Source organism: Littorina saxatilis, linkage group LG12 (assembly GCF_037325665.1).
Source record: "Littorina saxatilis isolate snail1 linkage group LG12, US_GU_Lsax_2.0, whole genome shotgun sequence".
Lineage (NCBI taxonomy): Eukaryota > Metazoa > Mollusca > Gastropoda > Littorinimorpha > Littorinidae > Littorina > Littorina saxatilis.
The window spans coordinates 60047205-60072882 of NC_090256.1; the positions used below are offsets into that span (position 1 = coordinate 60047205).

At 41.0% G+C, this 25678-nt stretch overlaps 2 protein-coding genes across 3 annotated transcripts in view; one reads left to right on the forward strand and one right to left on the reverse strand.

The window, feature by feature from the left end:
* Positions 1-838: 838 nt before the first annotated feature.
* LOC138982420 (uncharacterized) lies at positions 839-18958 on the reverse strand. Its single transcript, XM_070355698.1, has 13 exons — positions 18906-18958; positions 17287-17355; positions 15419-15575; positions 14947-15077; positions 12696-12915; positions 11855-11976; positions 9258-9586; positions 8832-8908; positions 6461-8301; positions 5956-6138; positions 3843-4088; positions 3619-3701; positions 839-3365 (listed from the first exon to the last, which is right to left on the reverse strand). Exons 2-13 carry the CDS (start codon positions 17350-17352, stop codon positions 2450-2452), a joined length of 4371 nt encoding a protein of 1456 aa, XP_070211799.1. The 5' UTR covers positions 17353-17355; positions 18906-18958; the 3' UTR covers positions 839-2449.
* Positions 18959-24833: 5875 nt separating this feature from the next.
* LOC138982421 (attractin-like protein 1) overlaps positions 24834-25678 on the forward strand; it is a gene marked incomplete at its 3' end in the record, with an annotated part of 40315 nt that continues 39470 nt past the window's right edge. For both annotated transcript variants that reach the window (XM_070355699.1, XM_070355700.1), the window contains 1 exon segment: positions 24834-25320. In XM_070355699.1, the coding sequence (XP_070211800.1) occupies positions 25082-25320 (239 nt within the window).

The window sequence follows — 25678 nt, forward strand, 5'->3', positions numbered from 1 at the left end:
AGTGCTGCAAATGCATATTTTCTACATGGTTTATGGTACTACATTTTTTTTATATCCACGAGTATCAATATCAACTAAATGTGAAAGCTGATTTCTGTACAATATAATGTTGACCTCTTCAGCCTTGAGGCTCTTCTTTTTTTTAACTTTTTTTAAATGCGTTTTGGGGAAAATGACCAGTCAATATAGGCCTACCAGTCTTAATCTGCGCAGGGTCAGGATACAGAATGTTGGAAATGAATTCTCTCCATTTTATGACTACTTCGTTTTTAAGATTATATGTTTCTCTGACTTTTAGTGGTCTTAAAACGGAGGTTCAACTGAATTATGCAACAACTGAAAAAATGGAGTTTGCTAACAACGAAAGATAAATGTATTGGCGGGATCTGTAAATAGACAGTGCACAAATTGCTCCTCCGTCAAACAGCCAGAGGGCCTTCCGCAAACACAGAAGCAATGCGAGACAGCTTTAGTGCTTTATGTGGCAGCGCATTTGTCTTAGTGTTGAGCCAGATGCCGTAACACTCAATACATAGGTTGGAAACATGTTGCCGTTAACCACGATCAGTTATGTTTGTCTGTTTTGTAGTGTAAGTTTGTTTTGTGGCAGTTGTGTTGAGTGTTAAGAGAGAGAGGGAGAGAGTGTGTGTGTGCGTGTGTGTGTGTGCGTGTGTGTGTGTGTCGGGAGGGGGCGGGCGTGAGTGTGTGTGTACGTGTGCGTTTGACAGCCGCACGCGCGTGTGTGTTAGTGTGTGTATGTGCGTGAGTGTGTGTGTGTGTGTGTGTGTGTGTGACACTGAGTCACTAGACAGCCCGTAAATTCATATCTGTTAGAGTGTGTCCTGTTTCAAATTAAATTTTGCGCGATTTTAGTTTACTTTTGCACCAGAGTAACCTCTGTTCAAGTGGGTTTTTTCCCTGCAATTAGTACATCAGTTCTACTGCGTATTCACTGACGGGACGGTTAAACAGTAGCCTGGAATAAGGGAGAAAACCTCAACAGAAAATGTTGCATCAAAGGGAGCATTATAAGTGAATATTGTCTCCCTTGAACTTAGCCCATACAAATATAATATTTAAGAACATTTTGCTTCATATTTTATTTTGTGTGAACACTAGTTTATTAATATTCAACAATTGTTAGTTGTTGGTTTTTTTTTGTTTGTAAAGCAGAACACAATTCACACACTCTCAGAACATTAGATCATTATCAAAGCATCCGTTAGAAAAGCAAAAGCTTAGAAGAACAATCACGTAGCACAACAATTGTCCTAAATACAGTTCTCCATTGATAGGTAGCGCGCTGGATTTGTATCCAGTTGGCCGCTGTCAGCGTGAGTTCGTCCCCACGTTCGGCGAGAGATTTATTTCTCAGAGTCAACTTTGTGTGCAGACTCTCCTCGGTGTCCGAACACTACCCCTGTGTGTACACGCAAGCACATGACCAAGTGCGCACGAAAAAGATCCTGTAATCCATGTCAGAGTTCGGTGGGTTATAGAAACACAAAAATACCCAGCATGCTTCCTCCGAAAGCGGCGTATGGCTGCCTAAATGGCGGGGTAAAAACGGTCATACACGTAAAAGCCGTGATACAGCATTTGACTATCAGTGCGGTCACGTTTCAGTTGAGACTGAGACAAAAACATTTAGTCTCTCTCCTTCTCCAGCTACTATGCTGTTTTGTTCTTGTGCATTGCATTAAATTGTACTCCCAACGACCTTTGTTCCTTGAATCGTCATTTCATTTCCAGTTTGGATTTTGCTCAGAAATATTTACTTGCCGGCAACTCGTCACCACATTTGACTAAATTCACTTGTTCTGGGGCAATTGGGGCAGCAGGAGTGTAAAACCAGGAGTGTACAAAGTATAAATGTATTAAACCGTGGGACTTTAAACAGTGAGGTAACAATCTATCAAGATCGACAGCTTTCTTTCTTTCTTTATTTGGTGTTTAACGTCGTTTTCAACCACGAAGGTTATATCGCGACGGGGGAAGGGGGAAGATGGGATAGAGCCACTTGTTAATTGTTTCTTGTTCACAAAAGCACTAATCAAAAAATTGCTCCAGGGGCTTGCAACGTAGTACAATATATGACCTTACTGGGAGAATGCAAGTTTCCAGTACAAAGGACTTAACATTTCTTACATACTGCTTGACTAAAAATCTTTACAAACATTGACTATATTCTATACAAGAAACACTTAACAAGGGTAAACGGAGAAACAGAATCCGTTAGTCGCCTCTTACGACATGCTGGGGAGCATCGGGTAAATTCTTCCCCCTAACCCGCGGGGGGTAGATTGACAGCTTCAGAACACAAAGTTAATGACTTTCACAAAGGTCGACCACCGGTAGAGGGGAGAGGGGGGGGGGGGGATTGAACAAAGGTCACACTAGATCCACAATCTTTGCACTACGTGTGACTATCCCAACGTTTGCTTTGGAGTCAGTGATCAGAAACAAAAGTCCATGTTTTCTCATCAAAGCTGTCCAAGATTCTGTCGGACAATGCTCGTGGACCAGTCTGTACGTACTGAACGCTAGTGTCACTAGCCGAGCGATGAACAAAGGCAGGAGGTGCGTGTCTTCTTGAAACATCAACGGCGTTGTGAAGTCCTTGCCTTTGCTGATCTGACCCAGTGTCTTCTCGGAGGACTGCTGGTGAACTTGCAAGAGCAACCGTGTCAGGTGGTTGACCTCTAGCGCGTTGCCCGGGCAGCTGCCCTTCTGTAGGTCTCATGGTGTTGGATGTTTCCGGTCTGGCCAACTGCCAGTTTGGTGGGTTCATGGAGTTTTGGGCCGCTGTGTTGGAATCTTTTGGTCTGGCACCTTTTCCAGTCAGCTGCCTTTCTGTTGGCCTCAGAGAAACCTCGACTGCTGAATTCCTGGGCCTTGCAACTTGTCTGGACAAAGAATCTTCTGCTCGCATCAACGTGGCTTGTGCTGTTGATGATGATTCCAAGCCTGCTTCTTTTTGATTGCTCTCTTCGGCACCAGTGCTCAGACCAATTTGCTGCTTTTCTCCGGTGCTTTGAACGCTAGATTTTCCCTTTTGGTGTTCGTTGGTAAGAGGTTCACTTCTGATACTCATCTGTTTTTCTTCTGCAATGACAGTAAGTTGTGACTGATGCTGTGGTCCTTCCATGGCACTCTTGTCAATACTAGAGCTTGCAGGGCAAGACAGAGGCCTTCCACTCTCTGAGGACCCTTGGTTTCCAACACGACCTATGGATGGATGCCTGGCTGGTGGTATGCTGTGCCTTGATGGATTCAACGCCAAATTAATCTCATCTGACAAGGGTTCCCAGTCTGGGAAGAAATCATTGTTTCGGTCTTTATCTGAAACATGACTTGATGATGGTCTGGAAAAAAACAAAAAGAAGAATTTTGTTTACCGTGACTAGAAACGACTTGGGGGTCTGAATAGCAGAGCAAAGGCAAAGCCCAACGATTTCTCTTAGAGATTAACCGTTCTTGGGCAAAAGACAGTCAGAACTGCAATGGTTGCAATACAAGAATCCCCCCTCTCCTCCGACACCAATAACACAGATGCATGCCGGTTCATCTTCTACCCCTCCCTTCCCACCTACTTGGACAAACACTGACTTTACTTACTGCTGACTTGCTTCTTTCTGACCCCGACATGTGTTGGCATGGTTGTTAACACCTCTTCCATATGTTCCCAGTTGTTCGGGAACCTTGAACAAAGAAGACAAACATTATCTTAACACAAAAAAAGAAGGGCAATAATTTTAATGATACATTCAATGCACCTTTATATGTCAATTGTCATACAAAAATAAATGGCAAAAAAAATAGGGAAAAAACCCTGAGCTTACATTTTTAGCAGCTTCAAAGCGGTCGATCACGTTGACGCCCCTAATGAACAGAGTAACTTGCTTGCTCATGCGAGACCGTCCATCACTTTCATCAAGAGGCTGGCTGCTGACAGTGTTTTCAACATCAATGATACATTGAAAGTCATAGAAGGGTTCTCCCGTCTTGACGAAGTTCTCAGCCAGCCATTCTTCGCAGCGTGGTGAGTCTTTGGCATGGCAACACAGCAGTTCACGCAGAGAAAAATCCTGCAAGACAAATGGAAACATGAAATGTAACAAACACAGAGCACTTTCCTCAGATAGGAGAAACTACAATGTGAGATGCAACTAAACAGCTAGAACATCTGCAGAGGTACAAAAGCGTGAGATGTGACACAGCTGCAGAGGTACAAAAGCGTGAGATGTGACACAGCAGCAGTTCACTATCAACCTCTGCAAGGACAGAGTTAGTTAGTTAGTTAGTTAGCTGTTGCTTTTTGGGTCCAGCGGACCATATAGGCCAAATCAGGACCCCACAAGTTTAACATTACACATATTTAAATTAAACCAATTTTACTAAACAAAATTAGGAACGTCACCCGAAGGGAACATAAAAGCTAAATCGAAACCCTACGTGTCAAGGATTTTTACAATTCAAATCTTAAAATAAAGGCCAGACTCCTTTAAAATTGCAAGGACAGAGAAGGACTAGAGAAAAACGACAAAACATAAAGTTGAGATGCAACACAGGAGATGTTTTACGCAAAGTTCCTTTGGGACATACTTGTGAGAGAACGTTGCATGAGGGACATGTACTTATTCATGTAGACAGAACTCTTGAAGGAAGAACAAGAGTGTTTGATAGCACACATTAGTCCGCTGAGACTGAACTCTTGCGGAATATGCAAGGGCATACAATTCAACACCTGCAGCTATATTCATTTATCCAGAATTTTCATAAGGCAAACAGGTGCATGAGATCACTTGTGAGTAATGTTAGTCAGGATCCCATGCAGCCCTGCGTATTTTCTTATAACTCCCAACATCTGTATAATGTAAAAGCATTATTATCAAAGACAGAACTTTAAAATAAACAAACACACAAACGAACAAACAAACGAACAAAAGAAAGAAACAAGTCGCGTAAGGCGAAAATACAACATTTAGTCAAGTAGCTGTCGAACTCACAGAATGAAACTGAACGCAACGCAACGCAGCAAGACCGTATACTCGTAGCATCGTCACTCCACCGCCCGTGGCAAAGGCAGTGCCAGTGGAATTGACAAGAAGAGCGGGGTATTCGTTGCGCTGAGAAGGATAGCACGCTTTTCTGTACCTCTCTTCGTTTTAACTTTCTGAGCGTGTTTTTAATCCAAACATATCATATCTATATGTTTTTGGAATCAGGAACCGACAAGGAATAAGATGAAAGTGTTTTTAAATTGATTTCGAAAAAAAAATTTTTATAATAATTTTTATATATTTAATTTTCAGAGCTTGTTTTTAATCCAAATATAACATATGTATATGTTTTTGGAATCAGACAATGATGGGGAATAAGATGAACGTAATTTGGATCGTTTTATAAAAAAAAATATTTATTTTACAATTTTCGTCGAAGATTACTTGACCAAAATTTCAATCAATTTGGTTGAAAAATGAGAGCGTGACAGTGCCGCCTCAACTTTCACGAAAAGCCGGATATGACGTCATAAAAGACATTTATCAAAAAAATGAAAAAAACGTCTGGGGATTTCATACCCAGGAACTCTCATGTCAAATTTCATAAAGATCGGTCCAGTAGTTTAGTCGGAATCGCTCTACACACACACACCGACACACAGACACACATACACACACACACACGCACGCACGCACATACACCACGACCCTCGTCTCGATTCCCCCTCTACGTTAAAACATTTAGTCAAAACTTGACTAAATGTAAAAAGGACCAAGATCGTGAGAATAAGGTTTTCATTTTGTTGAGAAACAAAACTACAGAAATGGAGTGGTCTAAAAGGGCTGCGGGAAGGATGTTTGCAATGGTTTAAATGATGACCTCAATAGTTTGCCATGTTTAGAATGTAAGCTTCAAGGTATTACTGTGTCAACATTAACCACACCCTCACACCTTAACAGCAGGGAAGATGGGTTTTGGTGTGTTGGGTCTAATGGCATGTTTCCACTGACATTCCGTTTCCTCATCACCATAGTCTTTGTTGTAGAAAGTTAACTCCATTTTCAGCAGTGAATTCTCGTAGTCCTGAACAGCACTCAGAGACCTCTCCTCCACGACTTCATTTCTCAGGTTGTCCTGCAAAGCAACCGTAAAGTCATAATCACCTCACTTTTTGAACAATCATGATTTGCAAACAGCTTGTGCACGAAGGTAGGACCAAGAACATTAGAGAGAAAAATACCAAGAATAAATGATTATGTTACATTACTGGATTCAAATTCGTTTCTACCCTCAACAGAGATTTGCAATTAAGGGCTATTAAAATCAGGCAAAGAAGCTGCCATTCTTGAAAAGTAAGTGTCTCTAAAACTTGTATTGAACAAGTGGGGTTTTTTTCCCAGTTGTTTGGTACCAATCGCCCCCCAAAAGATACCCATCAGTGCTACAATTTACTCACCCGTCTGAAATCTGTGATGTTTATCTTTCTGTCCCACAGGTAGAGACGGAGGCTGACCTGATGAAGTTCACCGCTACGTCTTGGTTCTTGGTGTTGACCAGCAGTGGCGACCAACCTTATCTGTGGTTCAAGTCGGCTTTGCTCACAGACCGAGCAGATGTAGCCACAAAATCTCCGTGTGTACACGACCAGTTCTCCGCTTGGAAGAAACTCATAGAAGCCAAGGTCCTCTTCCGGTTCGTATTCGTCACCAGAGCTCAGAGGTTCTTCTGAGTTACGTGATTCTCTCTTCGTTCTTTTCTGTTTGTAGTCTTTCTTGGACTGCAAGAGCCGAACCAAAAGCCCTCCAGTTTGGCTTCTTTCGATGTGATGAACCTTGACATGTATTTCTTTCACGCCATTAGGTAGGCAGTGTGGATAGTACACCTCGATGTTCTCTTGGAATCGAAAACCAGAACCAGCATCTAACTCTGCCAAAGGACCGACAAAAACCTCTTCGTCTGTCAGGTTCAATACTTGGCGGAGGTGCGGCAGATTTGTGTAAGTGGCCGCAGAAACATCCGCGTAGCTTCCTGAAAGGACCGCGTTACCGGGAACTACTAGCTTCAGATCGCTGTTCGGTAATGTCCAAGTCCCTCCTGCAGTGGAGAAACTCTTGGAGCCTTGCCATGATGCACAAAACGTCGGCTTTGCTCTCAGGTTGGTTTTGTCCCAGTCGTCTGTTTGCGTGGTCATAGATGAGGTATAGGTAGACAGAAAGTTTTCTGGCCCGATAGTCCTTTCTTTGTGTAGCCATTCAACACAGAAGTCGGTCGCTGCTGCCTTTTTCTTGAAGGGAACATTGATGCGCATAGAGACAGAGCTGCTAACTGCAGACGACGATGAATCGCCACTGCGCTTGCGAGGCTTTTCCCTTGAGTCCCCCCGTTTACTATTTTTCAATGAAAGAACTTCGTTTGGGTTAGCAATGGTTGGACTGTCGGAACCAGAAGATACTTCCTGATCGATGAGGTTTTCCAAACATACGACATTTGCGACAGCTGCAGAAGGAAAAGAGATTCTTCGGTCGTTGGCAATCAAATCTGTGATGCTTTCATCAGAGAAGCAAGAATCAAAGCTCAACCTTTGAACGTCGTGGAAGATATTGCTGTACCTTTCTCCGGGATTCAGTTTCGAACTGGCATCATACACTGGAGAAAGACATGGATTCTGTATAGCTCCATCCTTTGATTCCATGTCAAGGGTAGGGTGTGCAGGATAACTGGACATTTCCAAAGATGTGGGGCCTATGTCTGAACGCAAATGTGGGTGTGCAGGGCAATCATCTGTCAGGCTTGTCCAAGGATTCACAAGGTCATCGTGGGTGGAATCTCTCACAGATGATTCCAAAGATCCTTTTCTCGTGAAAACTGTCGGGGAGCTTCCGAGTAGCAGCTCATCCGCTCCTCTACAGGACTGTATTGAAATGGAAACTCTCTGGCTTTCTCGGCACACTGGCCTGCTAAGCTGGCCAGAACCTCGCGAACTTGCCGTGGTGTAGCCGCTGTCATAGCTCTTCGGTCTTTTTTTCAACCTCAAGGGATCAACGATTTTTTGCGGTTTACTCCCCAACTGTCCACAGTCAGCGGAATGGTCTTGGTTGTTTTTCTCACTATGAGCTACTGACGACATACCATAAGCTTCGTCTGAAAATTCGCAGTTTGTCGTAACATCAGTCCAACTGTGACTACTCTGGTTTTTGCCTAGTGCCTTATGTATTCTTGTTCTGTTTACCGTGATGCAAACACCAACTATGATCATCACTACCAAGCAAGATAGGCCGGCGATGAGGCCTATCAACCCTGAAAAAAAAGTAAAGAAACAGTCACCAAAGTTAAGACTGATGTACTGAAACAAAGACATGGAATATGTATCTTGCATATACATTTCTATGTTTATCTTACATTTGTGTTTTCTTTTATTGGTGGATATTTCAAATAGTTAATGACACGAGAGTAAAACTCTCTCTCTCTCTCTCTCTCTCTCTCTCTCTCTCTCTCTCTCTCTCTCTCTCTCTCTCTCTCTCTCTAAGATAGGAACCTTCCTATGCTTTACATATAATTTTCTTTCCGTCAAGGGACACTTCCCACGTTGACCCATTTTCAAACAAGAAACCTGCAGTACTAGGACAGTTCCTAATACTTTGGAAGTGTGACTGGCATGTAAAAGACATTAGGCATTCTGCCAGAAGTGCCGATGGTTTATTAAAACAGGCAAACACCTGGGTAGCGCGAATCTTGTTGCTGCTAGTGTTTCACTGTGAGGAAGCGACCAGAATGTTCTAGTAATGCGATAATAAAGTAATGGAAAACAAATGGACAGAGAAATGTACCTGCTGTGGTGATTATTTTCTGGTCCTGATCAACATTCGAGGCCTTCTCCTCAAAACTGGCTTCTGTACCTGGGAACCTGCGTGACAAAATGTCCTACTTATTTATGGCCAAATAAAAACAATCTCTCTCTCTCTCTCTCTCTCTCTCTCTCTCTCTCTCTCTCTCTCTCTCTCTCTCTCTCTTTGAACAACTAAAGATAACAATGTATTCCATTTAAATATTAAGTAACTGACTTTCAATGAACCTTCTACATTCAACTGTTATAAGCATCAAATGTTAATAGTTTTTAAAGAGTAGGGCGCGTACAAAACCAAGAATGAGATCAATGTTGAATCGGACTCACTCCTTTTTTTCTCCCGATGCCAGAAAGCTGATTTGTAAAACTTTGGCATTTAATATAGAGTCAACAGATTCCTTTCACTCACTCAAATTTATTCAACACAGTTGTGTCTGTTTTCAGCAACCATGATGTCGATAATGATGTTGGTGCCGATGCTTTTCGTGGCGATGATACCGTAGACATTGATGATCCTGCTCCTGCTGCTGTTATTACTGCTGCTGTTCTTACTGCTGCTGCTGTTGTTGTTGCTGCTGCTGCTGGTGTTGAGAATAAGACTGATGATGGTGTTATTTTGGATGTGGTTGTGATTACTGTCGTGTTGCCTCTCACAGCTCGGACACTTGGAGTGGAAGTGCGCTGTTTCCTTGCCTTGATGTTTGTGCTTTCATGAGCGGCCGCTGAACGAGGCTTTGCCTAGTGGGTGACAGAAGATTATAAGACATTTCAGAGAAAGACTTAATAAGCCACAGAACATAGTTCTCAATGTGTTGTTGTTCGGTTGCCTTTGTTGTTGTTTTGTGTGTGTGTGTGTGTGTGTGTGGGAGGGGGGGCTGTCTTTTTTTATATATACATTTGAACCAAAGAGTATTTGGTAAAATGAATTACAAATGTAACCAAGTGTGATAAACATAACTCAGCAGATACCGTCCTTCTGGTGTAAACAATCATGTTAACCACCACTGATCTGTCCAGACTTTTACATGGGATAAGAACACCCTTCCACTTGTACAGAAAGGAAATTCAGACACCTATTGTGTGCATAACTGGACATAACTAATTTTGCAAATTGACATATTGGTGTCACGTACGAATAAAACTCATCAAAACCTAATTCCCACTCTGCACAGAACGTAATTTTGGTATGTGTCCATGTGGTAGTGCACCGTGGCCATATAAAAGCTTGGGCGGATGTTCAAATCATCCCAAAGGTAACTTCTTCTTCTTCTTCTTCTTCTTCTTCTTCTTCTTCTTCTTCTTCTTCGTTCATGGGCTGAAACTCCCACGTTCACTCATTAGTCACCTGGCTGGCTATAGTGGGAGGGTTACTTTGGGTGGTCACATTAGATATTATGTTTTTTGGAAAGTTCGTTGTATTTGCAGCCACAGTTCGGTAAACGACAAATGGCTAAACCCAACCACCTAAGAATGAGATGCGTTTTCGTAACATAACCCATATTCTGCAAAAATGCAGCCATGACGCAGGGGGTAGGTTACAAAAAAACGTCATGTACCGCTTGACTGCATACGGATATAAGCAAATTATACCTTAAACGAAAGCTAAAGATGGTTGCCATCAGACAGCAAGTAAAATGCCTAATTCGTATACACAGTTTTATTTTTAACAACATCTGTATAACATGCGGACGACAAAAGAGGAAATGCCATTTTCTTAACCGATATGTATAGCTAACCGAACGCCTGGTTAAAACTATCCTTGGCGGATGATGACTTTCTTCAGTTATTCTGCAGAAAAAAACAGAAATGCTGGAGAAAAACCGCAGACAGTTTTTCTCCAGCATTTTCGTTTTTCTGCAGAATAACTGAATAATGTCATAATCCGCCAAGGATATAAAACCGCAATCAGAAACATCTTGGAAATTGTTTATTCTCACAGCTAGAATTATGTAACATCAACAATTGTTAATTTACTGAGGAAAACAACAGTCATATACATAACATAATGGATTATTCTGAATCAACTCCGAAAACCGAACCGAGTCGAAGTGAAAAAGAGTTTACACATACACAGGCTTGAAAAGGGATAATTTGGTTCAATCTGTTAGATTTTTACCCATAACATTAAAGATCACCTCGTTATAAAAGGAAAGTGATCATTGTAAAAGGATTTTGCTATCGCAAAATAATTCAACTTTCCGGTTTTACCACATGACGTCAATAATGTTATCAAATTATTACATAGCGTGCATTTGTCAGAAATTATACTAAATGTTAGAAGCGATCGCATTTTCGTGTTTCTATAACCCACCGAACTCTGATATGGATTACAGGATCTTTTCCGTGTACACACGAAGGGGGTTAAATCACTAGCAGGCTAGGTCTGGGAGAACTCCCGATTAGGAGGCCGACGTCTTACCACCAAGCCACTGCGCCCGTCATCCCAAAGGTAACAATCTGGACGGCTTAAATTTGAATAGTTTGAATAGTACCGCTCAATTTCGAAAGAGCACAAAAGTCAGACCCTTGGACCTAAAAGTGTACCACTTTGTGGACTAGTCATGCGTTAGCTGAAAGTGATGTACACCAAAATAAATATGAAGAAATTCATTCAACAGATGTAGAAGTTATTTGCATTTTTGTGGGTCATGTTGTGCTTTTTTGGTTTGGTTTTGTTTGTGTACGTGTGGGGTTGTTGGTTTGTTTAAGGGGGGGGGGGGGGGGGGGGGTCACCATGTGTGATGTTTAACAACAGTTGTTTACTGTACAACTGTAAAGTTTTGTGAAATTATTGCAGAAATAGATAAGTGAGTGGTAAAGAAATGTCGATGTTTATTTGCAATGAAGCATGTTACTAATTACAGTAACTCGTTACAAAGTCTACGACTGTCGTCTTCTGATGCAGAGAGTGCAAACCCGAAGTCAGTCTAAATCTTTCAAGTGTTTTCGTGGAATTTATGCGGCCAGAAGAGCTGTCCTATGTTAAATAGGGAATTGATATCTTACCCTCTTTAGAATTCTGCATAGACGACTGTGAAGCTTCTTCGAAATAACATCAAGCCTGTACTGTGGAAGTAAGGCTCGTTTGGAACTGTAGATCTGGACTGTTGTGCCTTTCGCATTGCAGACTGAAATAGAAAAGCAGGATTTATGAAAACGCATGCCAAGAAGTGATTTTTCGAATGAACTGTATGATAACAATCTGTCTGAAAAATGGGGCAGTTGAGGCCACCATTCTGTAGCAGCCCGTTATTACTATACTGCGGGAATATTGTCAAATGTTGTATGTGGACATTGTCAGAACTTGTAATAAATGGGTATTGCTTGTTCAAAAACAAGTCAGAATCTTAAAGCATTCAATATGACCAACCCTCCCCTAGAAATAGTTTTTGATAATGCAGTCGTGTGATCTATTTTTGACTGAATCTGGTCCAGTCTGAGTGCAACTATAGGTCAAAAGGAGGTAGACATTACCATGTCTAATTAAACTGACATATGGACGAGACATTTCAGTGGCAAGATTCTCTGACTACCGGTTTCAATCATCCCAACCCACCATACTCTTGATCCTTTGTCAAATCTAGCCTGGTATAGCGTAGCATCTGATCTCTTATCTATGCTAAAAATAACGCTTCCGGGTACAATAAGTCAAGTAAACCTGTTCTTTAAATTCTTTAGTTGAAGATCGTGCAGTCAAATGGGCGCTTTTATTCACTGTTGTTTGTATCCCCGTGTGAAGCACGTGGATCGACTTGTGACGTGAGTGAATGGGTTATAAATGCTATCCTATAAAAGCAAGACAATAAAGTACAGTACATGTACATTTTGTACATTTACTAATACTTACTGAAACGGAAGAGCTCGATGGTGTCGTTGACTCTGGGAAAACTGCACACAGTGTCCTGCATAGTCCCACAAGAGTATACTTCGTGGCTTCCAGATGGACACTTGGAGCACGCTTGACACTTGTGCAATTCTGACTTTGTTCCATAGTAAGTGTAAGTGCCTTTGGGACAGTCGCCCTGGCTGAGCAACTTGCGTGAATACAGAAGACGCTTTTCGTAGTGCTGGCGACAGAAAGACAAACAAGTCGCGTAAGGCGAAAATACAATATTTAGTCAAGTAGCTGTCGAACTCACAGAATGAAACTGAACGCAATGCCATTTTTCAGCAAGACCGTATACTCGTAGCATCGTCAGTCCACCGCTCATGGCAAAGGCAGTGAAATTGACAAGAAGAGCGGGGTAGTAGTTGCGCTAAGAAGGATAGCACGCTTTTCTGTACCTCTCTTTGTTTTAACTTTCTGAGCGTGTTTTTAATCCAAACATAAAAGACTTTGGGAGAGGAAAAAAAGATGAAACGGTTTTGTGTATTCCATGTTAGACATGCATGCGTATTGATGCTCTGAGAATTAAATGATGTGAGTCATTTTGTTTTAGTTTTTATATTTAGTCAAGTTTTGACTAAATATTTTAACATCGAGGGGGAATCGAAACGAGGGTCGTGGTGTATGTGCGTATGTGTGTGCGTGCGTGTGTGTGTGTGTGTGTGTAGAGCGATTCAGACTAAACTACTGGACCGATCTTTATGAAATTTGACATGAGAGTTCCTGGGTATGAAATCCCCGAACGTTTTTTTCATTTTTTTGATAAATGTCTTTGATGACGTCATATCCGGCTTTTCGTGAAAGTTGAGGCGGCACTGTCACGCCCTCATTTTTCAACCAAATTGGTTGAAATTTTGGTCAAGTACTCTTCGACGAAGCCCGGGGTTCGGTATTGCATTTCAGCTTGGTGGCTTAAAAATTAATTAATGACTTTGGTCATTAAAAATCGGAAAATTGTAAAAAAAAATAAAAATTTATAAAACGATCCAAATTTACGTTTATCTTATTCTCCATCATTTGCTGATTCCAAAAACATATAAATATGTTATATTCGGATTAAAAACAAGCTCTGAAAATTAAATATATAAAAATTATTATCAAATTTTTTTTCTCGAAATCAATTTAAAAACACTTTCATCTTATTCCTTGTCGGTTCCTGATTCCAAAAATATATAGATATGATATGTTTGGATTAAAAACACGCTCAGAAAGTTAAAACAAAGAGAGGTACAGAAAAGCGTGCTATCCTTCTCAGCGCAACGAATACCCCGCTCTTCTTGTCAATTCCACGTGTTCTGTGAGTTCGACAGCTACTTGACTAAATATTGTATTTTCGCCTTACGCGACTTGTTGTAATTTATTGTTGCAGTATGAGAAACTCTCTCTCTCTCTCTCTCTCTCTCTCTCTCTCTCTCTCTCTCTCTCTCTCTCAGTATCTCTCTCTCTCTCTCTCTTGGTTACGAGGCTATCTAAGACCTGTATAACTGTAATGATACCAGGTGCTTACAGTGTAAAAAATGCAATGAACAGTAAAATAAATGTTGCTGATGTTGTTGTTGAAATGTTTTTGGGGAAAAATTCCTTTTTTGGAAAATTAAGAGTCAGCTGGGATTCAAAGGGGTTCTACAACTGATCATATGTTTGTTTTGTGTTGTCTGATTGTTCATTTTCTATATGATTAAAATATGTGCAGAGAGAAACGTGATTTTAGACTATAAATAGCCGTTTGATGGTATCTCTATACAACAGCAGCACAATTCCATGTAAAAGTAAATGGCAGAGTGTTTTGTACCGTGTGCGACCTCTACAAAATAGGCTACGTCTGCAGCCTTTTCAGTCGTGTTTTTGTTTATTTGACCCCTAGATGAATATGAATTTACTTTCCCTCTGTGTGGAATTTCGTGTTTTCGTTTATTTGACTCCTAGATGAATCTTATTATGATATTAATTTACTTTCCCTCTGTGTGTGTGTGTATGAGGTGTGTTATGTTGTTACATGTTGTTTCATCGCCCCATGGGTCTTAGTGAAAAAAAAGATACTTGCAAACATCGTTTGGCAGCTTTGTTACCAAATAAACGTTAAAATCACAAAAACGCACGCTGACAGATTTTGAGTGTTGTTGTTCTTGTTGTTCGTGTTGTTCTGTTGTTGTTGTTGTTGTTGTTGTTGTTGTTGTTGTTGTTGTAAACAGCACTGACTTCATGTGTCTACCTTTAACACTCCACAAGCTCCAATGTGCGTCTTGTCCAGAGTTTTCTTCTTCATGTGTTGAAGAGCAGGAATCCTGTCTTCCAGGAACAGTCCAAGCAGGAGGTCATTCTTGCTGCTCCGCTCGTAACATGCTGTTTTAGAAGACAAACAAGCAGTCAGTTAATAAATGCATCAGTTAACCAATCAATATAAATATATATGTATGCACGTCCTCATATGATTCACGTGTGGTCATCTCAAAATGTTCCCGGGATATATCCCGAGCTAGACATTCGTTAGTTTTGGTTTGTTTATTTGCTTGCTCGCTCGTTTGTCTGGTTGTTTAATTTGTGTTTGTTTCTTCTTTTTTTTCTCGTCTGTTTGTTTGTTTGGTTGTTTGTTTTGCTCAACGAAGCGAATCAAAGGGGCGTTCAGCACATAGTACAGCCATCAACTACCTAACGTATACTTAAGACCCAAACAAAACTCTTACAAAAATGAACAACTTTCGTTCGAAGCTCATCGCTACAGGAAGCATCCTGTGTGGCAGTGCACGGTCGAATAACCTTGAAGTCTCCACAGCTCTGGCATCGTGTGCAGTCACCGTGGCCGCCGGGTTTGAACTGGCGGGCTGGACATGGCCTGCCACACTGCGAAGGAAGCACGTGCACGTGTACAAATACTAAGACACACACGCTTTGTTTGCACGTATACACACTCCATCCACAATAATGCGCATATCGAGGCTAACATTTCAGTGATTGGTTGTCTAAGCCGTTGGTTATGGTATACTAGATGCTTCAAATGACCCCAAAGGTACCAATCTGGGGGGCTTAAAGTTTGCTTAGTTTGGCTACCGGTCAGCTGCAAACCTCTTACTGTTGAGTCGATCGCTGTTTGTTTGTTTTTTTGGAAAGGGTACAAACGTCAGACAATTTAACGACAAACTTTGTAGACTGGTCATGCAAAAGCTGAACTAAATGTACACCAAATATGAAGTAATTCGGTCAAAAGATGTAGAACTTATTAGCATTTATGGGGGTTGCATTTTTGGGGGTAGTCACCCTGTATAATGGTTAATGACAGTGGTTTACATCTGCAGAAAGGTATCTTTAAAGTGAATTTGTGGAAATCATGCAAATGAGGCTGACATTTTGAAGTATGCTTTTAAAACATGGTGGCGTAGTGACGACGACATTGGGTAAGACGAATGGTAGTGGTGGGCAGCGTGCGCATGTCTTTGTGCCCCCCAAAAAGCAATCAAACAGGCTTCATTGATTATTGCAATCCAAGCCCGAAATGTGTATAAGTAATGGGGTGATTTGAGGCTGTGTTTTAGCGGGGATAATTCCTTTAATATCTAGCAGCGCACCCCACTGATATAACACTTTCACCCGGAGAGAGATTTCTGTTAAGTTGGTAAGGCCAAGTTTTTGGTTTTTATATTTAGTCAAGTTTTGACTAAATATTTTAACATCGAGGGGGAATCGAAACGAGGGTCGTGGTGTATGTGCGTGTGTCTGTGTGTCTGTGTGTCTGTGTGTGTGTGTGTGTGTAGAGCGATTCAGACTAAACTACTGGACCGATCTTTATGAAATTTGACATGAGAGTTTCTGGGTATGAAATCCCCATACGTTTTTTTCATTTTTTTTATAAATGTCTTTGATGACGTCATATCCGGCTTTTCGTGAAAGTTGAGGCGGCACTGTCACGCCCTCATTTTTCAACCAAATTGGTTGAAATTTTGGTCAAGTAATCTTCGACGAAGCCCGGACTTCGGTATTGCATTTCAGCTTGGTGGCTTAAAAATTAATTAATGACTTTGGTCATTAAAAATCTGAAAATTGTAAAAATAAATAAAAATTTATAAAACGATCCAAATTTACGTTTATCTTATTCTCCATCATTTGCTGATTCCAAAAACATATAAATATGTTATATTCGGATTAAAAACAAGCTCTGAAAATTAAATATATAAAAATTATTATCAAAATTAAATTGTCCAAATCAATTTAAAAACACTTTCATCTTATTCCTTGTCGGTTCCTGATTCCAAAAACATATAGATATGATATGTTTGGATTAAAAACACGCTCAGAAAGTTAAAACAAAGAGAGGTACAGAAAAGCGTGCTATCCTTCTTAGCGCAACTACTACCCCGCTCTTCTTGTCAATTTCACTGCCTTTGCCATGAGCGGTGGACTGACGATGCTACGAGTATACGGTCTTGCTGAAAAATGGCATTGCGTTCAGTTTCATTCTGTGAGTTCGACAGCTACTTGACTAAATATTGTATTTTCGCCTTACGCGACTTGTTGTTGGGTTGAATTTGGTTGTATCTGGTTTGTGTTTCCTTTTTACCTGAGCTGGACTGAAAGTGACGATAATGAGCAAAAAATGGAACAGCAGCCTTGTCAACGACATCATCACCTGAAAAACACAAGTACGAGATTATATGTTGTAGCAGAAATATAATAAAGACAAAATAAACGTATATCTTCACCATCAATGACATCCACAGTTCTTCGCGCAATTTGGCTCACCATCTCAGATCTGGGCAGGCTTCTACATTAGATAACGCATACCGAATTGGGACTCATACCAAAAATCAATAGACTGGAAGATTCACGTGTAGAGTGTATTTTTTTTTATGAATTAATTTGTCAAAAGCCACTGGTCTCCGTGATATTGACTTGATTTATCCCAAAAAAATCTAACTCTGCCCAGGATTCAGTATGACTGTTGATGTTTGGCATGTGTTCACGTGGAGGGGTGGTTTCATCCCATGTAAAAACTAGCCTGGAGAGAGCTGACCTGTTTTCACGTGGAGGGGAGGCGTTCCTTACTGGTCTATAGCTAAGCACAAGTGCATGGTAATCTTATTGTCAGACGAACGCTTACTTTCGTCCGTTTTTCGTGTGATGACCGCATAACCTACCGTAACGTGTCCCGTTTGGTAATCTCGCGAATATTCGTGTGAGACGAACCAACAAAGTAACAAATGAATGCATACATCTAGATAAACTATCTTATACTAAATGAAATAATCGCCGGTCTGCTTCTACATGCGCCTGTGTTTGGCCGGGAGGGGTGCGTGCGTGCGTTCATTCGGACAGTAGAGAGTAGGCCTACATTGGTTGAAGGTTTGTTGCGACGGTTTTCATACGGGAGTCTTCAAGGTTTTGCCTCTTGTTTTTTGTGTGTTGACTTGTGTGTGTGTTTTTGTGTGTTCTTGTGTGTGTGGAGTATTCCTTTAAAAACATTATATTAATCCTCTGTAGTTTGACGATATATAAAAGGGTTTCATTCTTTGTAGTCAATATTGTAAGAAATGATCACAAGGTTTTGAAGGTAAGTATAGCATATTCCCCTGATCCAAACGGGCAAGGGAAGTAAACACAGCATACATAATCACCTTTGCACGAGTTATTTCCCCGCGAACATGCTGTTTCAAGTTGCCATGCATAAACCTCTTCGTTTCATCATGATCCTACCTCCCAATGTTTGATAGGTCTACCAAGCAACTGTGTCGATATTTTTACATTTCTATTGCATTTAATGTCAATTACAGTGGAACTCCCCTGTCTACAACACCCCCCCCCCCCCCTTTTCCTTAAGATTTCGATCCCTTCTTCAGTCACTTAGGATATTATTTTCCCCCAAGGTTTTCTGTTCGTGATCCCTGTGACTTTACCCCCATTTTAAGACTCCCTCCTTTGTAAGACTTAATCAGTTTGCACAGATCGATTGTTGGAGGTCATTAAAGGTGCGTTCCACTGTAGCAAGGCTGCAACACAGCCGAGCCGATGCTGAATGTGGCAGCAAACCGCTGATTCGTCATACTAGATTAGTCACGCAGATCAGGGTACTCATGTATACATGTATTCAATAACCATCAACTACGTGACCCGGCGTAAAGTACACTAATTAACCCGGCAACAAAGCTCAGCAAAAGGTACCAAAATTGTAGAATGTCTCACCTTTTTTGCATATCCTGGGGGGTATAACCATGCACCCGGGTTGAAGCGGGTGGATTGCGTCAGGGCCAAGAATAGAAAATCGGATTTTCTATTATGATGTGAATATCCCCAACTGAAATTCTTTTCACCGTGCTTTTGCTTTGTATGTTTAGCCCTCACTGACTGACAACTGCCTAACATGAATACAGTCCATGTCTTGTCACTTTTTAAAGGTACTGAACTTGTCAAATCCAGGTGCACGAAGCCCCTGGGGCATTTAGTCATACCTCAGGCAGCTATCCGTTAGAAGAACTACCAAGTTTCATTGACTTGCACCCAAAGAGTCAAGAACTGCGATTTTTTTACGAATTAATTTCGTACTCGGACCCGGCTGGTCTTGACCTATTTTTGGATCTAAATTTAGATCAGGTAGATCACCACATCATGCACAAAAAAACCACATCACTAGCAAACTATGTCAGACGTCATCATGAGTTTGTGTAAAACAAAATGGAGGCCGGAATCACTCAGTTGAATCGAACTCCGACCAAACACCACGTAATAACTAGGTTAATTTATGCACTCGCGTGAACAAGAAACTGTCGAGCTTCACAGATGTCGTCGTTGGGTAGTTTTGGGTTTGTTTTACTACCATAGGAGGATTGTTGAACTTTAAATGCACTCAGCTGCAACAAAAACGCAAAACGAAGGCTGTGAGCTGCACTGTGCCTTTAAGAGAGTTTGATAGAGGTGGAGGCGAGGTGGTGGTGGGGGGGGGGGGGGGGGGCTGATGCAGTGGCTTCCTCTTCAGAATAACCTCGGTTATTACGTCAATTGGAGCAAAACACATCTAACCGTGTTATGTGACGTGTCAGGTATCCCCGAGGCACTTGACTTTCCTCAGGCTATGGGGCCTGACACTTGTTTTCCCTCCTTATCTTCCTCGACACAAAAGTTGACTGTTAAAAACAAAGAGTTTCAGCTCAATGGTTCTTGTTCTTTTCTCCTTATATTCAGGGAACGCGCTTTTGGAGAATTGAATAGTTATTGTTGTGCGGTTGAAATCTAAAATACACTGAAAAGCTGGGAAGACAGTAGTTTGCTTGGACACCCACAGTTATACCTCCGTTTTCTTCAATTGTCTCATTATAACGACCGTGATCAGTCAGTTTCAACAGTTACTCTCGTTCCCAAATTCTGATTTACACGATGAAAACTGAAAAACGTTCTATTTGCATGTGCCGTGAAAACGATACTAAGTGGCTTTTGAGCCCAGGTTAGCTATATTGATACAACAAGGATCAGCTCGTTACTCCCCTGGCTCGTTACTCCCCCATAGGGTTAGGGTTAGGGTTAGTAGCGAGCCGGGGGAGTAACGATACGGGGGAGTAACGAGATGCTCCCGGTACAACACACCCAGGACTCCCCATTGTGTGCGTCCCTGCGTCCTATACGCACTAGAAGCCGAAAACACGTACTAGAAATGTGTGGAGGGGGTCCCGGGACGCACTAACATTTCAAAGAGGGGTCCTGGGACGCACTAAATTCCCTTTCTGATTCCAAAAACATATAAATATGTTATATTCGGATTAAAAACAAGCTCTGAAAATTAAAAATATAAAAATTATGATTAAAATAAAATTTCCGAAATCGATTTAGAAACAATTTCATCTTATTCCTTGTCGGTTCCTAATTCCAGAAACATATAGATATGATGTGTTTGGATTAAAAACGCGCTCAGAAAGTTAAAACGAAGAGAGGTACAGAAAAGCGTGCTATGCAGCACAGCGGAACCACTACCGCGCTAAACAGACTCGTCAATTTCACTGCCTTTTGCACGAGCGGCGGACTACGGTCATTGTGACAAAATGCAGTGCGTTCAGTTATGACTAAATGTAGTGATTTCGGAGGAAACAAATTTAATCATAATTTTTATATTTTTAATTTTCCGACCTTGTTTTTAATCCGAATATAACATATTTGTATGTTTTTGGAATCAAAACATGATGAAGAATAAGGTGAACGTAAATTTGGATCGTTTTATAAAAAAATAGTTTTAATTACAATTTTCAGATTTTTAATGACCAAAGTCATTAATTAATTTTTAAGCCACCAAGCTGAAATGCAATACCGAAGTCCGGGCTTCGTCGAAGATTGCTCGGCCAAAATTTAGTTTACTCTCAATCGCTCTACACACACACACGCACACACACACTGACACACAGACACACATACACCACGACCCTCGTCTTGATTCCCCCTCTATGTTAAAACATTTAGTCAAAACTTGACTAAATGTAAAAATGAGGGTGTGACAGTGCCGCCTCAACTTTTATAAAAAGCCGGATACTATGACGTCATCAAAGACATTTATCCAAAAAATGAAAAAAACCATCTGGGGATATCATACTCGGGAACTCTCATGTAAAATTTCATAAAGATCGGTTCAGTAGTTTACTCTGAATCGCTCAACACACACACACACACACACAGTCACACAGTCACACATACACCACGACCCTCGTCTCGATTCCCCCTCTATGTTAAAACATTAACTTGACTAAATGTAACAAGTCGCGTAAGGCGAAATTACTACATTTAGTCCGCCGCTAGTGCAAAAGGCCGTGAAAGTTACGAGCCTGTTTGGCGCGGGGATATAGCTCAGTTGGTAGCGCGCTGGATTTGTATTCAGTTGGCCGCTGTCAGCGTGAGTTCGATCCCAGGTTCGGCGGAAATTTATTTCACAGAGTCAACTTTGTGTGCAGACTCTCTTCGGTGTCCGAACCACCCCCCGTGTACACTACATTGGGTGTGCACGTTAAAGATCCCACGATTGACAAAAGGGTCTTTCCTGGCAAAATTGCTTAGGCACAGTTAATAATTGTCTACCTATACCCGTGTGACTTGGAATAAGGCCGTGAAAGGTAAATATGCGCCGAAATGGCTGCAATCTACTGGCCGTATAAAATTTCATCTCACACGGCATCACTGCAGAGCGCCTAGAACTGTACCCACGGAATATGCGCGATATAAGCCTCATTGATTGATTGATTGATTGGTAGCGGTTGCGCTGTGCTTCATAGCACGCGGCTTTACTGTACCTCTCTTCGTTTTAACTTTCTGAGCGTGTTTTTAATCCAAACATATCATATCTATATGTTTTTAGAATCAGGAACCGAAAAGGAATAAGATGAAATTGTTTTTAAATCGATTTCGGAAAGTTAATTTTGATCATAATTTTTATATTTTTAATTTTCAGAGCTTGTTTTTAATCCAAATATAACATATTTATATGTTTTTGGAATCAGAACATGATAAAGAATAAGATGCACGTAAATTTGGATCGTTTTATAAAATAAATGGTTTTTTTTTCCAATTTTCAGATTTTTAATGACCAAAGTCATTAATTAATTCTTAAGCCACCAAGCTGAAATGTAATACCGAAGTCCGGCCTTTGTCGAAGATTGCTTGGCCAAAATTTCAATGAATTTGATTGAAAAAATAGGGTGTGACAGTGCCGCCTCAACTTTTACAAAAAGCCGGATATGACGTCATCAAAGACATTTATCGAAAAAATGAAAAAAACATCCGGGGATATCATTCCCAGGAACTCTCATGTATAATTTCATAAAGATTGGTCCAGTAGTTTAGTCTGAATCGCTCTACACACACACACACACGCACAGACACACACACACACACACACACAGACACACACACACACACACACACACACACACACACACACACACACACCACACCCTCGTCTCGATTCCCCCCCTACGTTAAAACATTTAGTCAAAACTTGACTAAATGTAAAAAGAACAGAGATACAGAAAAGTGTGCTATCCTGCTCAACGCAACTACTACCGCGCTATTCAGGCTAGTCAATTTCTCTGCCTTTACCACGAGCGGTGGACTGACGATGCTACGGTCTTGGTGAGAAAAAAATGCAGTGGGTTCAGTTTTACATTCTGTGAGTGCGACAGCTTGACTAAATATTGTATTTTCGCCTTACGCGACTTGTTTACATTTAGTCAAGTTTTGACGAAATGTTTTAACATAGAGGGGGAATCGAGATGAGGGTCGTGGTGTATGTATGTATGCATGTATGTATGTAGTATGTGCGTGTGCGTGTGTGTGTGTGTGTGTGTGTGTATACAGACGAGCGTGACCCGGGACGGGTTAGCCGAGACTATCTAAATACTGGTTTGTCTGTTGATCTTTTAGTTTCAAGTGATACCGACTGACTAAATGTTTTATAGTTATCGCTTCAGGCGCGACTTGTTTCTTTTTTTTTATCTCGTTATTTGATAACGAGTTTCTTTAATGTCGTTTGTTTATGGGACTTAAATCAGTGTCATGCGCCTGTGATCCTGAGGGCATTGCGTCCCAGTCGGCTACCCCTCCTCCCCTTCCGCGCTATTCAGGCTAGTCAATTTCTCTGCCTTTACCACGAGCGGTGGACTGACGATGCTACGGTCTTGGTGAGAAAAAAATGCAGTGGGTTCAGTTTTTATATTTAGTCAAGTTTTGACTAAATATTTTAACATCGAGGGGGAATCGAAACGAGGGTCGTGGTGTATGTGCGTGTGTGTGTGTGTGTGTGTGTGTGTGTGTCTCTGTGTGTGTGTGTGTGTGTGTGTGTGTAGAGCGATTCAGACTAAACTACTGGACCGATCTTTATGAAATTTGACATGAGAGTTCCTGGGTATGAAATTCCCGAACGTTTTTCATTTTTTTGATAAATGTCTTTGATGACGTCATATCCGGCTTTTCGTGAAAGTTGAGGCGGCACTGTCACGCCCTCATTTTTCAACCAAATTGGTTGAAATTTTGGTCAAGTAATCTTCGACGAAGCCCGGACTTCGGTATTGCATTTCAGCTTGGTGGCTTAAAAATTAATTGATGACTTTGGTCATTAAAAATCTGAAAATTGTAAAAAAAAATAAAAATTTATAAAACGATCCAAATTTACGTTTATCTTATTCTCCATCATTTGCTGATTCCAAAAACATATAAATATGTTATATTCGGATTAAAAACAAGCTCTGAAAATTAAATATATAAAAATTATTATCAAAATTAAATTGTCCAAATCAATTTAAAAATACTTTCATCTTATTCCTTGTCGGTTCCTGATTCCAAAAACATATAGATATGATATGTTTGGATTAAAAACACGCTCAGAAAGTTAAAACGAAGAGAGGTACAGAAAAGCGTGCTATCCTTCTTAGCGCAACTACTACCCCGCTCTTCTTAATTTCACTGCCTTTGCCATGAGCGGTGGACTGACGATGCTACGAGTATACATACGGTCTTGCTGAAAAAGTGGCATTGCGTTCAGTTTCATTCTGTGAGTTCGACAGCTACTTGACTAAATATTGTATTTTCGCTTTACGCGACTTGTACATTCTGTGAGTGCGACAGCTTGACTAAATATTGTATTTTCGCCTTACGCGACTTGTTTACATTTAGTCAAGTTTTGACGAAATGTTTTAACATAGAGGGGGAATCGAGATGAGGGTCGTGGTGTATGTATGTATGCATGTATGTAGTGTAGTATGTGCGTGTGCGTGTGTGTGTGTGTGTGTGTATACAGACGAGCGTGACCCGGGACGGGTTAGCCGAGACTATCTAAATACTGGTTTGTCTGTTGATCTTTTAGTTTCAAGTGATACCGACTGACTAAATGTTTTATAGTTATCGCTTCAGGCGCGACTTGTTTCTTTTTTTTTTTATCTCGTTATTTGATAACGAGTTTCTTTAATGTCGTTTGTTTAGGGGACTTAAATCAGTGTCATGCGCCTGTGATCCTGAGGGCATTGCGTCCCAGTCGGCTACCCCTCCTCCCCCCCCCCCCCCTCCCTCCATCCCCCTCCTCCGGCGGCCACTCATCATCATATCCGGATTGTCACCGTCGTCCGGCTCCTTGTCAGTATAGCCGGGTATAACCATACTAATGTTGAAGACAACTGCACACTGAATGACGTAGCATTATTTGAATAAACTAAGGCACGATTCTTTTTTTTTTTTTTTTCTTTTTTTCTTTTTCTTTTTACATTTATTTCTTTATCTAACAGCCACACCCACTCTTTCAAGTTATACCTCGACTCCACACGAGGTCTCTGAACGGGCCAGGGGCAATAACCACGCTTCACTCCCGCTCATCAGAAGTTATCCGAACATGAATTAAGATGGCGGACGCATTTCTGTCTGTCGAGAAACAAGGCTTTCTTTCAAGGATTTCTCGACAGAAATGTGCAGTCTTCGCCTTGATTTTTGTAGTTTGTGTAAACATCAGTTTGGTAGACAGTCTGTCACAATGTGATATCAAAAACAAGGTGTGTGGAGAAGGGCTGTGTGTCAACAATACCTGCGTTTGTTTTCCTGGTTGGGCAGGAGTTCTCTGTGAATACTGTAGTGGAAGGATCAGGTACGGTATACACTATAAACTATAAAGTATAATGTCGCCTACTGGACGTTGATATGGAATAGTTTTATTCAAGTGCAGACATTTCTTGATAAGCTGTGTAGATTTATAAATTTCTGGTAATTTTTTATCGACAAAAGCCAACTCTTCCAATCGGTGTACGACAAAATGTTCTCGCCAGCTGACTTCCTGTTCGTAGAATTACAACAATTAACAATTACATCACCTATTTTCAGTAATGTTGGACCCTGTAAGTTAGTTGTAACAGCGCATCATAGTTATATGTTTCCATTTGAAACTGCAAGATTGTCATCAGATAGTACATTTAAGTAATTAATGCAGGATCGAAAACTATTGATTT

Bases quoted from the DNA above. Each gene is read 5' to 3' on its own strand.
- LOC138982420 (XM_070355698.1), bottom strand. From the start codon at position 17,352: ATGATGTCGTTGACAAGGCTGCTGTTCCATTTTTTGCTCATTATCGTC. The intron at 8,302-8,831 runs GTACATTTCTCT...CTTTTTTTTCAG, and splicing joins GAAAATAATCACCACAGCAG to GGTTGATAGGCCTCATCGCC. The intron at 3,702-3,842 runs GTAAGCTCAGGG...TCTTTGTTCAAG, and splicing joins GCTTTGAAGCTGCTAAAAAT to GTTCCCGAACAACTGGGAAC.